A 14524-nucleotide genomic window follows, 5' to 3' on the forward strand; every position below is an offset into this window, starting at 1 on the left:
CATTAAAACCTCATATGGGGCTCCAGTAAATGTAGTGAGCTACGTTTAGGAGCGGGTTTGGTTATTAGCAATAATTAATAATTATCAAAGATAATTATTAATTATTAAAATCAATAGAACATTGATGAGAATCAATGTTAGCTTTTCTAACCCCTTTAATCAACAATTATCAAAGATAATCGTTAATTGTTAACATCAATGAAACATTAATTAAAATTAACACTAGCTTATTGATCATTCAAATTCAACAATCATCAAAGATAATTATCAATTATCAAAAATCAATAGAATATTAATAAGGATTAACATTGACGGGGCACCACCCTGGAATCAGGGACTAATAACCAGATAGTATAACAGTCTCAATATTAGATTGTTTCCTTAGGAAAATTGACATCCGAAGAATATCGATTTTCGAAAAAAAAAAACAATGAATGAAGGCTTGAATCCGAGCATTGACATCCCATCAGCATGACACAGGTGTATGCAAAACAAACCAAAACACTTCTCTTTGTAACATAACAAAGTTTATTTATGCAGTAATATCAATTAATAATTAATACAATGCAGTCAATAAACTTCCGACTTACAACTACAAACTAAACAGTGATATGATTAGATATGGAAATCAAAATAATCCTATAACACATAAGGTGTGTGTGAGAGTGTGTGTGTGTGTGTAAGGAGGGACAAAATGGCACAAAATGGCGGACGTGACTCTCGTGGAGAGTATGTCACGCGAGACTTCTGGCCAGAGAATATGACCGTGAATGTGGGCGGAGAGAAACCAGTCAATCGTAGCTTAGGGACAAAGCTGAGCTTTATCATGAAGCTATCTACTAGCCAAAAATGTGTGCCAGAATGTTTGTGAGGGGTCACGTGTGTGTGTGTGTGTGTGTGTATGTGTGTGTGTGTCTTAGTATGAGAGAGAGAGAGAATTAAGTGATGGCCCCAAAGCCGATTTTGCGATCGTGGGAGAGAAAGCAGCTGTTAGTTTATCACTCAGAGACGCAGTGGACGGCTCGTAAACCGTCCTGCGGTCTTTGATTCTTTAATGGATAAACTCAGTTTGCTGGTCTCACCCGCTATGGCGAAATGCACAACAGTCCAATGTGGCTGGACTACAATACAGCAAATCACATTCGTGATAATTAATACCCTGAGTATTAATAATGAGCGGACATGGTGGTCCGTAAACTGTACAAGCAATAACCTTGATACACAAGAATAACACACTATAATATTCTATCTCTGCCCAGATGTAAACCTCTCACATGAATCATATGAGAACGTAGAATGTGTGTTCATCAGCCCTTTAACTCAGATTCGGTTCCTTGAGGCTCGGGTGATGGCGGGAGGCCGTTTCCTCGCTCTGTCAGCGGGCGGTACGGCTGCTAATTCTCAGCGGGCTGGCGAAGAAATCAGCAATGTCGACTTGATTGAAGATGGAAGAGAAATCTTTTCTCTCTTCACTTCTGCAGGCAAACGGATGAAGATGCGGATTGGTTCGGTGGAACACAGAGTAATCTCAACTCATCCAGCGAGATGGAGATTGTATGGCAACAGTTTCAAGTCGGACGTTACTTCCTTGTGCCACGAGGCTGCACCTGAGAGCAGCGATGAGCTGCGTCTACACACGCCGAGCAAAGTTGCTGGAAGCAAATCCCGGAAGCATTCAGAGGTATTTCTACTCCTGATGATGTCATGGTTGAGGTGCGTTCTGTCGTGTGCCTCATTCAATAGGAGTTGAGAGTTCGATCCTTTAGTGAGGAAGGCTTCATGGGATTTGTAGTCTGTTTTGAACTCCCTTTGTTTAATTTTGGCACGGTTTTTATCAGTAAGATTTATGACTTATGTGGGGACCTGAGTTAGGTTTTACGACTGTGTTAGGCCTACCTTTGTCTTCTATCTGAATACATGAGGCCCAACACAGTCTTTAAGCATTTTACTTTTACCATATTCATTTCCTAATTTTTCCATTATTTTTTTCATCACAAATATTAGCATTGTCTGTTATGTTTCTCACAAAAAGTACCATGATATTCCAATGTTTTTAAACATGGTCCGTGGTTATGCCATTTTTTTTTTTTGACATGTGCCATAGTAAAACCATGGTATTTTTTATTTACCTTAGAGTACCATGAAAATTGTCATATATATATAATAATCATTCAGTGCCATGGTATTACCCTGGTAACACAGTGCTTCAGAGTGCAAATTTTCTGCTCTTTCACTTCATCCTGTCATTCCTGCTGCTTCCTCTCTAACCTCGTCATCCTCTTTATAGAACTGACACTTACATATTACTTTTACTTAATTTCCTTTCATATTATTGTAATGTTGTTTTACTATATTCTTTCATGAATATTTAGGACAGCAATAGTGTGGCAGATCCATGGTACCAAGACAGTATGGACAACATGGTTCTGAATGGTTACCATTGAAGCCAGAAAAAAAAAAAAAAAAAAAAAAAAATGGTAACGCTGCGGTACATTTTTGAAAGTGGTTATTCTAATAGCATTCTTTTAAACAAAAAGTAACCTGGTTTTGGCACCTTGTTTGTTTTATTTAATCATTTTAGTATATTATATTTTCTCCCTTTTTCTGGATGATCAGAAAGGCAACTGTAGACTTGTGAAAAAAAGGAGAAGGGCTTGCATTTTGCCCTTTGTCTCCTTAAAAGTAAAATAATTTGAATAAATCTAGTGGTCAAATGCTGAGTGAAACCGCTCCATCATCAGTGTAATTGTAGTCACCTGGCTAGTGCTAGTTATCAGATCTGTGTGTGCAATTCCACAACCCTCTCTATCCCCCTCCCTCGCTCTCTTCCGAAAACATACAGTATATCAGCAGAAGGCTGATTTAGAATAAAAAATGTAAAAGATTAAAAAAGAAGAATTTGCAGTTAAATAAATTATTAATAATTTATTGCTGTTGCCTGATTAATATGAAATCCTGTAATACCTAAATATTAACTGTAATTTGATTACAAGTACTCAGTTTTAGAAATCTGATAACATAAACCAGTTTACTAATATTAATACCTAGCATTGCAAACACACAACCTGATAAAGCAACTCAAATTAATTCTTAGTTCTTACCCTGAGAGTATCTAGCACAACTGGAACCACTGTGAAACCTCAATGCACACTACTGTATTTTTTCACACTAACAAACTTTCAACTCAACCTCATCTAACACTCAGCTCAACATCACCCTGTAACAGTACAAAGGATGGGCAAGGAGCAGCTGGGAACCAGACGAACCATCAAAATAATGTTTAATGAAAACTTAAAAAGACAAAAAAATACACACACGGCAGCTGCGTGTGGCTCTCTCTGTCCTGAACTGACGCATCTGGCTCAGCTTTATCCCTCTCCTCGGCTGATTAGCCCAATTGGGGGCTGGCCGTGCGCACTCACGGCCCGGCCCCGCCCTCCTCCTCGTCACACTCCTCCCTCCTTTGCCTCAGGTCGGGAAACCCCCGGCATGATGAACACCCCCCCTTTCCGAGGGCGACTCCTCCGTCGCCCGACGGATGGCCTAACCCTAACCCTAACCTAACCTTAACCACCCCAACCCCTAGCACAAAGTCATCCAACCCCCAATTTAACATTGCCCCAACCCTCACCTCAACCTCACCCAACAATCACCTAACCCTAACTCCTCAGTTCAACCTCGCCCCAAATAACAGTTAAACCTGAAACAACAATCACCTAACCCTAACTTCTCAGCTCAACCTCACCCCTGCTCTCAGCTCAACCTCGCCCGGCCCTTAGCCCAACTTTACTCAGACACTCAGCTCAACCTCACTCAACACTCACCTAACCCTAACTCCCCAGCTCAAGCTCACCACAACTCTTAGCTCAACCTCACTAAACCATCACCTTAGCCTAACTTCTCATCTCAAAATCGCCCCAGATATCAGCTCAACCTCTCTCAACAATCAACTAACCCTAAATCCTAATCTCAACCTCACACCTGCTCTCAGCTCAACCTCACCCAACAATCACCTAACCCTAATTCCCCTGCTCAACCTCACCCCAACTCTTAGCTCAACCTCACTCAATAATCACCTAATCCTAACTTCTCAGCTCAAGCTCACCACAACTCTTAGCTCAACTTCACTAAACCATCACCTTAGCCTAACTCCTCAGCTCAAAATCACCCCAAATATCAGTTCAACCTCTCTCAACGATCAACTAACCCTAAATCCTAATCTCAACCTCACACCTGCTCTCAGCTCAACCTCACCCAACAATCACCTAACCCTAATTCCCCTGCTCAACCTCACCCCAACTCTTAGCTCAACCTCACTCAACCATCGCCGTACCCTAATTCCTTACCTCAGTCTCAACCCAACTATCTTCTCAACCTCACTCAACAATCGTCTAACCCTAACTCCTCAGCTCAACATCACCCCTGCTCTCAGCTCAACCTCACCCCTTAGCTCAACTTTGCTCCAACCCTCACCTCCACCTCACACAACAATTACCTAACCCTAACTCCCCAGCTCAACCTCACCCCAACTCTTAGCTCAACCTCACTCAGCCATCACCTTACCCTAATTCCTAAACTCAGTCTCAACCCAACTATCAGCTCAAACACACTCAACATTTAGCTCAACCGTAGATACCATCATCTGTCCCCAGCCTTGACTAGATTCCAGCCCATCAAAACCATTTGAAGATGCCTACTTGCAGTTTATTGTTTGTTGGTACCTTCAGCAGCCAGGAGTGTGTTCCTCACATAGCGCTCCAGGTCCTCTGCTCCTTTGTGACTTCTCTCTGCATCTGCTGCTGTCTGCTCCCCATCAGCAGATACTTTAGTGGCCTGAATGTATTGATAAAAACAACCGATAAAAACTCAAGTGGTTTTATTGTACACATCAGAGCTAAGAGTTGTAGAGTTGCCCTACAACTGAGATAACACTTCACCCCGGTTGTATGAATAGGAAATAAACACACAAGCAAGCATGATCTCTTCTGCATGTAGAGAATAAAAACAGCAAGAAACACTAAATCTGACATCTCTAGAGCCAACATGAACAAAACTGAAAGACATAAACCCATAATACTTCCAGTTTGGAAATATTATGTTAAAGGTCAAGGTTTCATGAACCAAAAGGATAGAATAAGGGAGTAAGAGGTCTTCCTATTTAACTGTCTCTTGAACTTTTGTTATATGAAAAGACTGCTGCTCTCGCTTTTGAATTTAAATGTAAAGTTTATCAAGGACATCTATTCTGAAGATGGCGAAAAGTTCCTTTCAACAGGAATGAACAGAACTGATGAAGCACTTCCAGCAATAAACAAGTTACTGTTCTGGCCTTCATTGATGATTAAAAAACAAGCCAACAAGTTCAGCAGCTTACAGAATAGTTGTTCATCACTTGTTTAATATGCAAAGTACATTTTTAACACAAGAGAACAAAAGAAGACAGAAAAGAATGGCGCACTGTTGATAGACAGCATAAAATAATGTCCTATTAGTTTTGTTCAGTACATTTAAGTGGCATTTGAGGGTCAAGAGTAAGAGTGAAAAATGACTAATATATTTGTCAGTTTTTTTTTAAACAACACTGACAGTGGAGACAGATGCTAAATTATAACATTAACAGTCACCCATTCTTAAGCATTTATAATAATCCCTCACAAATGCATCCCACACTGTTTATGCTATGGTCAGAATATCATAGAGATTTGGTGGATTCTTGGTGGAGTATTTTGACTTCCACTTAGTAATCACCCAGAACCCCATAGCAAATCACAGAGCAATGCCATAGCAACCATTTAGTACACCCTAGCAACAGCATAGTATCATGCTAACAACCACTCAGAACACCTTAGAAACTGCATATCACTGCCTTGGCAACCCTTCACAACATATCAACATAGTGTAGCAATCGTGAGTTTTACACAGGCATGCACCAATCACATTTTCTTCAGAAAATATAATATCAAGACATTTATGTATAATTCTAAAGCAGTCTCCAGTCAAAAAGCATGTTTTATTCTAACTTTATTCCTTTATTCTTACAGAATATTCTATATCTATATCTTTTCGCAGCAGTTTTCAATGGTGGATGCTTAACGCTGCAGTTTTAATAATCTTTTAAGCACTATTTACTGTAATAATTAGGGCTGTCGATTTACCATATTAATTTTGTGTGATTACTTATTTGAAAAGTAATGCGGAAAAAAAAAATAAACACAATTAATCATGCCCCCGGCTGGTATGTAAATTCCGTAATAATTAATGTTCCTACCATCAGAGCAATTCAAGCTTGATGTACCACCTTGATGCAGTAGGGGGCAGTCAGCGCTCGAGCGATACAGGCAACACGCCCCGTCAAACAAACTAGCAGGCAGCTCAGCATTCCACAGATGACACGCTCTTGCACTCTAGTACAGCAATTGAAGTATGAGCATGAAGTCTACTGTTTAAAAATAATTTAAATAAATACACTAAAACAATGTGAGTATTGGTATTTTCCTTAATTGATCAAATTATTAATGATGAATAATCGATTATTCATTAAAATCCCTGTTTATGATGTAATGTATTCAAATGATCTAAACTATAATATTTATTAGGCCTTTCTATTATATTTATAATTATTTGAATTATTCTAAATTACCTTTATTTGGGGGTCTTTCTAAGTAAATATTGCTATGTGATTAATTAAGTTAATTAATTCAGTTGAAAATTTTAATAGATAGACAGCCCTAATGTTTGTTTATGTTAATAAAATGTATTATAAATGGATATTTATGGTTTACAGTGAAGAAACAATTGGCAAAACAAGTTTAACTTGGTTCAGCAGACCTGTATGATTATGTCAGACATAATACAACCACTGTAATAGATTGATGAACACACATCCTCACATGTTCAACACACTTCTAAAGCCTAAGAAATATGGCATATAAAAATTAAAACTACCATCAGAAATGCAATACTGTATGAATTAGTAAAAATTCTAATTCAAGCCGGTTTCGATTGAACATATTACTTACTGGGGTCAAAATAAATGCAAAGACATTGTGTGTATATGTGTATGTGAGAGTGCACGAGTATGTAGGACCCACCCTGCTGAGAAGTTCGTCCATCTCGGTGACCAGGCTGCCCAGGTTACTGTCGGCTAACTGTAGCAGCCTCTCTGGCGCCCTCTGTGGAGAAAGCATGTGCTGCAAAAGACAAAACAAGAAAAGGGATATAGGGTGTCACCATGTCACCATGGAAACGACAGTGACAGGAGTGATATCTCATTTGGTTTCCAGCCTAAAAGGTTCCTTAGACATCACTGAATTCTGAATCATTTAATGAACAATTTCAGGAGGTCTATAAATGATCAGTTAGCACTGCAGTGCTAAAATGTTTTCTATTAAGTATTTATTAACAACACGGATAAAGATGCAAGCCAGCAGTTGATCCATTCGTCTAACGTGATTAAAGCTTCATTAAGTTTTTCAAACTAATTGGAGCTCTTGAGCTGAAGTGACCATGTAACTACAGGCATCCTGGTGATCCAAGAGGTGACTTCACAGGAAGTGAGTGTATCCAGCATGTCATAACTCCCAAATGATCAGTTTGAATCATTCTAACAAATCCTTCACTGAATCCGTCAAGAGATTACTGAATAAACATTTGACTCACTCACTGAATCACAAGTCTTCATTACTTGAAATAAATGAAGAACTGTTGCCAGGTTATGATTTTTAGGGACAATTTTACTTAAGTTCACACAGGTGTCCTAGCAGAGTAACCATAGGTGCAGTTCATCACATTAACTATACACATGTTCCACTAACATTTAACCAGAAAGTGTCACAATACTTTTAGTCTTCATTTTAAACAGTATCATTTTTCTTATCATTTGAAACTTAGCAATGTGGAATGTTTTGTTTGAAAAGTACACTTGTGCTATCTTTCTGTAGAACAAATGGCATTCAGTCATTTTTAAGAGTGGCGACTTAAGCATCCAAACACCTTATATAAAAGTCATCCTTTCTGAGCCCTTGCTGTATATGCCCCCTTTGCTGTCATTAACGTCATGCTCACCTTGAGTTCTTCTGTCATGTTCTCGAATCGATAGAGCACTTTATATGGCAGGGGGAGGGGCAGAGTTAGATTGACACTGCCAATCAAATGCAGCAGACGATCCATGTCACGGATCAAGAGGCCTGCGCAGACATCATCACATGCTGCAAAACACACACACACATGTATGACAACACATCAGACTCATATAACACACACACCCACAGGCAAAATGCATATTCACTGCAGAAAGCACTTGCATTGAGACTACAAATACTGCACACACTATGGGTGATACTGCTCAAACACTGCATGCATTCTCTATGACAAGTCACCTTACAAGCTGACACCTGAATGCATGTGCGAGGGCCAAGGTTCAAAGGTCCGGTAACAGCCTCACACTGTGTCGTGTGTGGCAGATCACGACATGTCAAAACTAGATTGCTCCCATTAAACATCAATGAAAGCGATTGTTGTTCTTCAATTAATGGATGTCTGGTTTCTATTTTTGTCGCATTGCAGAGGTACGCCATCCACTATTTTCCCTGTCTGTCTCAAATAAAATAAATTTATTAACAAATATCATCTGTGAATTTTTTAATTAATTTTACTTGTTATATATTTAAAAGACTTTGGACAGTTACATCAAAGACTCATTTCTGGTCTCTGGATTACTATTTTAAAGCATCTATTGTTTTTAACCACATGTATGCTTAGTTTGCAATGCTAACATATGGGGTAAATTCACTAAATAGCTGCAGCATGTATTTTATGGTATTTTAGCAAAGAAACCTGTGTATTATTCACAAAACAACCCTCATAGGGTTGCCACCTGTCCCATAAAGTTCACATCCCGTATCGACTCAAAACAGGATGCGATATGGACTAAACAAAATCCAAAATAAATCAAAACTGTGTTATATTTTTGCATCTTCAAAGTAGTCACCCTTTGTCTAGAATTTGCAGATATGTACTCTTGACATTTGCTCAACCAACTTCTTGAGGTATCACCCTGGGATGATTTTTAAACAGTACTGAAGGAGTTCCCATCTATGTTGGGCACTTATTGGCTGCTTTTCTTTATTATTTGGTCCAAGTCATCAATTTCAAAAACTTTTTTTTTTTCATTAAATTTTAGTTTTATAATGAAATAAATTAATATGGTGGCACAATTATATTTGTGTCTACAAAACTAATTTCAAACATTTAAGCATACGCCTTCAGATCAAAAGATTTTTAAGATCATGAGAAACATTTCAGTCAAGTGTTTCAAAACTTTTGACCGGTAGTGTGCATATATAATTTTTCATGTAATTAAATATCAATATTTTGACATTTTTATAAAAAGGCACAATTTGTTCAGGTCAAATGGAGTAATCCTAAGAAAATTACTTGATATTGTTGTATCAATTAATTTTGTAAAAAATAAATACATAAATAATAATAATAAATAAAGTTTTTTTTTTTTTTTTTTTTTTAATTAAAGATTAAGTTGTGTACTCTCATGTATTCAAGTTGCAAGGAATGTATTTATATCTTTTACTTGATGGTTACACCACATAATTTTTTTTTTTTTTTTTTTTTTTTTTTTTTAAATGCTGTAAATGTTTTTCAAAAATGTGTGAAACCAATATGGATTTAAAGATTACATTTCTACGAACTTAACACATGGGTTTCAAACTAGATTTTTTAAGATTTCTCAGTAACACTTTACAAAAAGTTTTTATTCGTTAATGTATTTACAGCATTTGTAAATCTTTGTTAATATTAGTTAATAAAAATACAATTGTTCATTGTTAATTCATGTTAGTTAATAGTGTATTATTAGTGAATTGATGTTAACATATAATTGTTTTTTTTTTTTTTTTTTTTTTACTTTAACAATATATTAGTATATTTTAAAATGAACATGAACAAAGATTAATAAATGCTGTAAAATTATTGTTCATTGGTAGTTCATGTTAATAACTAATGTCAGCATGCCTCAGACAGCCTTATTTCTCAATGGCCCATGGAATAAAAATATAAGCACTTATAAAAAAGTTTCATATTTTTAAATCCTTTAGTACACTCAATAAGCATCCATTGTAAACGTTGTTAGTGTTAACAAAATGTTTGTTCTTTTTATACAAACTAGAATTATTTTCTGTAGTAACTGACAGCAAGTCACCGATGTTGTCCAAAGACCATACAGTAACTTCTATTTAAACTGGAACATTTATAATAATAATAATAAAAAAAAGCCTTTAGTACTAAATACCCTCTTAATTTCTATTACTTTTTCTTTCTTTCCAGCAACCCTGCAGTGGAGTATTTATATATTCATGTCTTTTTCACACCTTTACTTATTCAGTTTTTTGTGTGAAAACATCTTTGCAGGAAATCTTAATAGCTTCATTTTTTATAAGAGGTTAAATTGAGCTGCGCTTTCTGTCCACAGCGAAAGCCACACGCTCTGCTTGTTGGTGTCTTTTTTACTCTTTTTTAATTTATTTCCACTATCGCTTATGGCATGTCAAACGCTCATGATAGGCTGCCAGGAGCTGTTTCACACTCTGTGTTAAATTTCACGCTTGAGAAGTCCTGCTCCCTCGAGTTTCAACCTCACTCACATTTAATCTAGAGAGAGAGTGCAAGAGAAAGAGAGAGAGGTGCTCAGGGACATGGCTACTTCCAAGTGTACTTCCTCAGAGCATGTAGATGACGATAAGGGAGGAATATTGGATGAGTAAAAGTAATGTTGTGATAGGGAGGATTTGAGACAAAAGGCATTCTTGCCTCAGGATCTGTCCATCCTTGGCCGTTAACATGGTTGTCCTTACACACACAGACACACACATGATATGTGCATGCCGCAAGCTCTGGTGGACACTGTAAGCGACCAGTGATGTGTCCCATCACATAATGGTGCAATGGCTTGAGGCTGTCGAACGTCGAAGGTGCACGTCATCTCTGAATGTTCACTAACACGGACCAAAGGTGAGTTGCTAACAAGTTGCTACATAAGGACTACAACGGCTGTGCTCCTAATTACACATCATTCTTCAAGTGCATAAACTGTATGCGTGTTTGACATATGATGATTAATTAAACAGACAACCGTTGCTGTCCTTATATAGCAACTTGTGAACAACTTATATTTTTAAAGTAGACAGCAGTTTCAAAATTCACATTGAAGTCAGTGCTCGAAGTGGAAAAAAAGGTGCCGATTCTCCCCTTGCTTGCAAATGCTGTATACACTCACTAACCACTTTATTATGTACACCTGTACACCTGTTTATTCATGCGATTATCTAATCATGTGGCAGCAGTGCAATGCATACAGTCATGAAGATACGGGTCAGGAGCTTCAGTTAAAGTTCATATCAACCATCAGAATGGGGAAAAATGTAATCTCAGTGATTTATACTGTGGTATGATTGTTGGTGCCAGATGGTCTGGTTTGAGTATTTCTGTAACTGCTGATCTCCTGGGATTTTCAAGCACTCAAGTCTCTAAAGTTTACTTATAATGGTCCCAAAACCATAAAAACATCCAGTGAGCGGCAGTTCTGTGGACAGAAACACCTTGTTGATGAGAGAGGTCAACAGAGATTGGCCAGACTGGTTTGAACTGACAAAGTCTACGGTAACTCAGATAACCCCTCTTTACAATTGTAGATGCAGAATAGCATCCCAGAATTCATAACATGTCGAACCTTGAGGCGGATGGGCTACAACAGCAGAAGACCACGTCAGGTATGTAATTATGACCATAGTGTTCCTAATAAAGTGTTAAGTGAATGTATACAGTATATATATATATATATATATATATATATATATATATATATATACACACACACAGTATATAACACTTTACAATAAGAAAAAAAATTGTTAATGTATTAGGTATCATGAATTAACGATGAACAATATATTTTTACAGTATTCATTAATCTTTATTAATGTTAGTTAATAAAAATACAATTGTTAATTGTTTATTGGATAAACTGATGTTAACATATATGATTTAAAAATGTATTAGTTTGTTGAAATTAACATTAAGATTAATAACTGATGTAAATGTATTGTTCATTGTTGGTTCATGTTAACAAATGGAACTTTAAGGCAAAGTGTTACCATTCAATTAATTACATGATACCAATTAATCAATCAAATTAATCAATAAATTAAATAACTAATATACATAATATATCATTTGAATAATAAATAATTCAAATTAATTGCATATATCAATATCTGCAGAGAAAGGCCCCAAAATAAAAATAATTAAATATATAATAATTAAATATTTGTAAATAATTATATTTAAATAATTATAAATATAATAAATGTAATAATTCAGATAATTAAAATGCGTTACATTATTGTGGCAGATGAGTAGATCATTGATTAGACAATATCTAAAGTGGCTTTAGAAGTCAACATATAGTTTTTTGTTTTTGTTTTTCATATCATTAAACATAAGTATATCATTGGCCTACAGTTCACATTTCCCAGTTCATCCATTTTACAACTGCATTTGTCAATCTGTCCAAAGTAGACTTATTACAAGGGCTTTTCTAATGACACGTCAATGTGCACAATGTTTCAGATGGACGCTTTTAAAGCATCTCACTTTGGTTGTGTCGCTTCATAAATGCAGCGTCTATATAGGATTCTGTGTCAAGTTAAACACAGTTTAAAACTTAGAAAAACACATCTCGAGACTCCTGCATTCAGAGTTGAGCTCAGTCCAGCTGTGTTTGAACTAGGGTGACCAGAATCGTGACATAAGAGACACCTTTCTGATATGTACACCTTACTGTATATATACACTACTGGTCAAAAGTTTTGAAACACTTGACTGAAATGTTTCTCATGATCTTAAAAATCTTTTGATCTGAAGGCGTATGCTTAAATGTTTGAAATTAGTTTTGTAGACCAAAATATAATTTTGCCACCATATTAATTTATTTCATTATAAAACCAAAATGTAATGAAAAAAAAAAGTTTTTGAAATGGATGACTTGGACCAAATAATAAAGAAAAGCAGCCAATAAGTGCCCAACATAGATGGGAACTCCTTCAGTACAGTTTAAAAATCATCCCAGGGTGATACCTCAAGAAGTTGGTAGAGAAAATGTCAAGAGTACATGTCTGCAAATTCTAGACAAAGGGTGACTACTTTGATGATGCTCAAATATAACACAGTTTTGATTTATTTTGGATTTTGTTTAGTCACATAATTCCCATAGTTCCATTTATGTTATTCCATAGTTTACTATTAATCAAAAATGTAAAAAAAAAAAAAAAACATTCTAATAAAGAATGAGGAAGTGTTTCAAAACTTTTGACCGGTAGTGTATGTATGTATATATATATATATATATATATATATATATAACTTCACACACAGTCACACACAGGACCTAAAGGGCTTATCTATATTTTTGTTTTTTTGTTTTTTGTTTTTTTTACATGTTTTGTTTTTACCTACATGTTATTACAGCTCCTGACTTTGATTTGGTGGACAAATGTTTTTCAAATATTAATCATATTTTAAAACAAAATAGTTTCACTGCTTTAAAAAAAAAAAAAAAAGAAATAATATAAAAATTATTCTGCAACACTCGTGCCAACTTATTATTATGATTATTATTATTATTATAAAAAAAAAAAATTTTCAGCTTTTAATGAGACTTTATTTATCTGATTTATTTTTTATGTCTCCGGACAGTTACACCACATGACAATTTGACTTTAACCCCCATAAAAAATATAAATATAAAAATGAAAACATGTTCAATACAATAGAGGTATATTCAAGTAATTGTTTTGTGGGAATTGCATTTTTAATGTTTATTTAATAATTTAATAGATCTGGACAAAAAAATAAAATAAAAATTGTGTCATTTCATTGACACCCATCAAAAAGTGTGATGTTTGATTTGTAAAGTTTTCTAAATTGTCTAATGGTGGCTGAAAAACTTTTCTAAGAGGATGAACTTCTGGTTATGAGTTACAGATGTAATTCCTGGTGGTGTAGTTTGTTCTGTTAACAGAAACTGTTCTTGTCAAATGAATATTCATGTTCATTACAGGAGTTGGAAATACTAGAAATGACTTTACAAAGTCAGGTTTAGTAAGCACTTTTATCACAGCAGTCTCAGGTTAACCTATGTAATGTTTAAGTCTTGTGGCTATACTTTCAAAACAGTGTGTATTTTATTGTTTATCCCAGTGCAATGCCCCATAGACTTCCATTGTAAGTTTTTACAGTAAGCAGAAAGTTTGTTTGTTTCAACGATCTAAGGGATGAGTCTAAATTTTTTTTAGACTAAAATAAATAGTCAAATAACTTTTCATTGTTTGACAAAGCATTATCTTATTTAAATCTCCAATCTTTCACCTGTGCCCCCTTGTTTTCACCAATTCAAGGACTATAATTCATCACTCCTTTGTTTAACATAATTGTGGTCTCTTTTGAAAGAAGACAC

General features: G+C 35.8%; 1 protein-coding gene across 1 annotated transcript in view; it reads right to left on the reverse strand.

The window, feature by feature from the left end:
- The window catches only part of lama2 (laminin, alpha 2), a 455317-nt gene that overhangs the window by 89728 nt on the left and 351065 nt on the right, over nucleotides 1-14524 (reverse strand). Inside the window, exons 33-35 of the mRNA XM_051644922.1 lie at nucleotides 8065-8207; nucleotides 7092-7190; nucleotides 4722-4833 (exon numbers count right to left, since the gene is read on the reverse strand). Coding sequence (XP_051500882.1) covers nucleotides 4722-4833; nucleotides 7092-7190; nucleotides 8065-8207 — 354 coding nt within the window. The remainder of the gene's footprint in view (nucleotides 1-4721; nucleotides 4834-7091; nucleotides 7191-8064; nucleotides 8208-14524) is intronic.

The sequence above is a fragment of the Myxocyprinus asiaticus genome, chromosome 19, assembly GCF_019703515.2.
Source record: "Myxocyprinus asiaticus isolate MX2 ecotype Aquarium Trade chromosome 19, UBuf_Myxa_2, whole genome shotgun sequence".
Classification (NCBI taxonomy): domain Eukaryota; kingdom Metazoa; phylum Chordata; class Actinopteri; order Cypriniformes; family Catostomidae; genus Myxocyprinus; species Myxocyprinus asiaticus.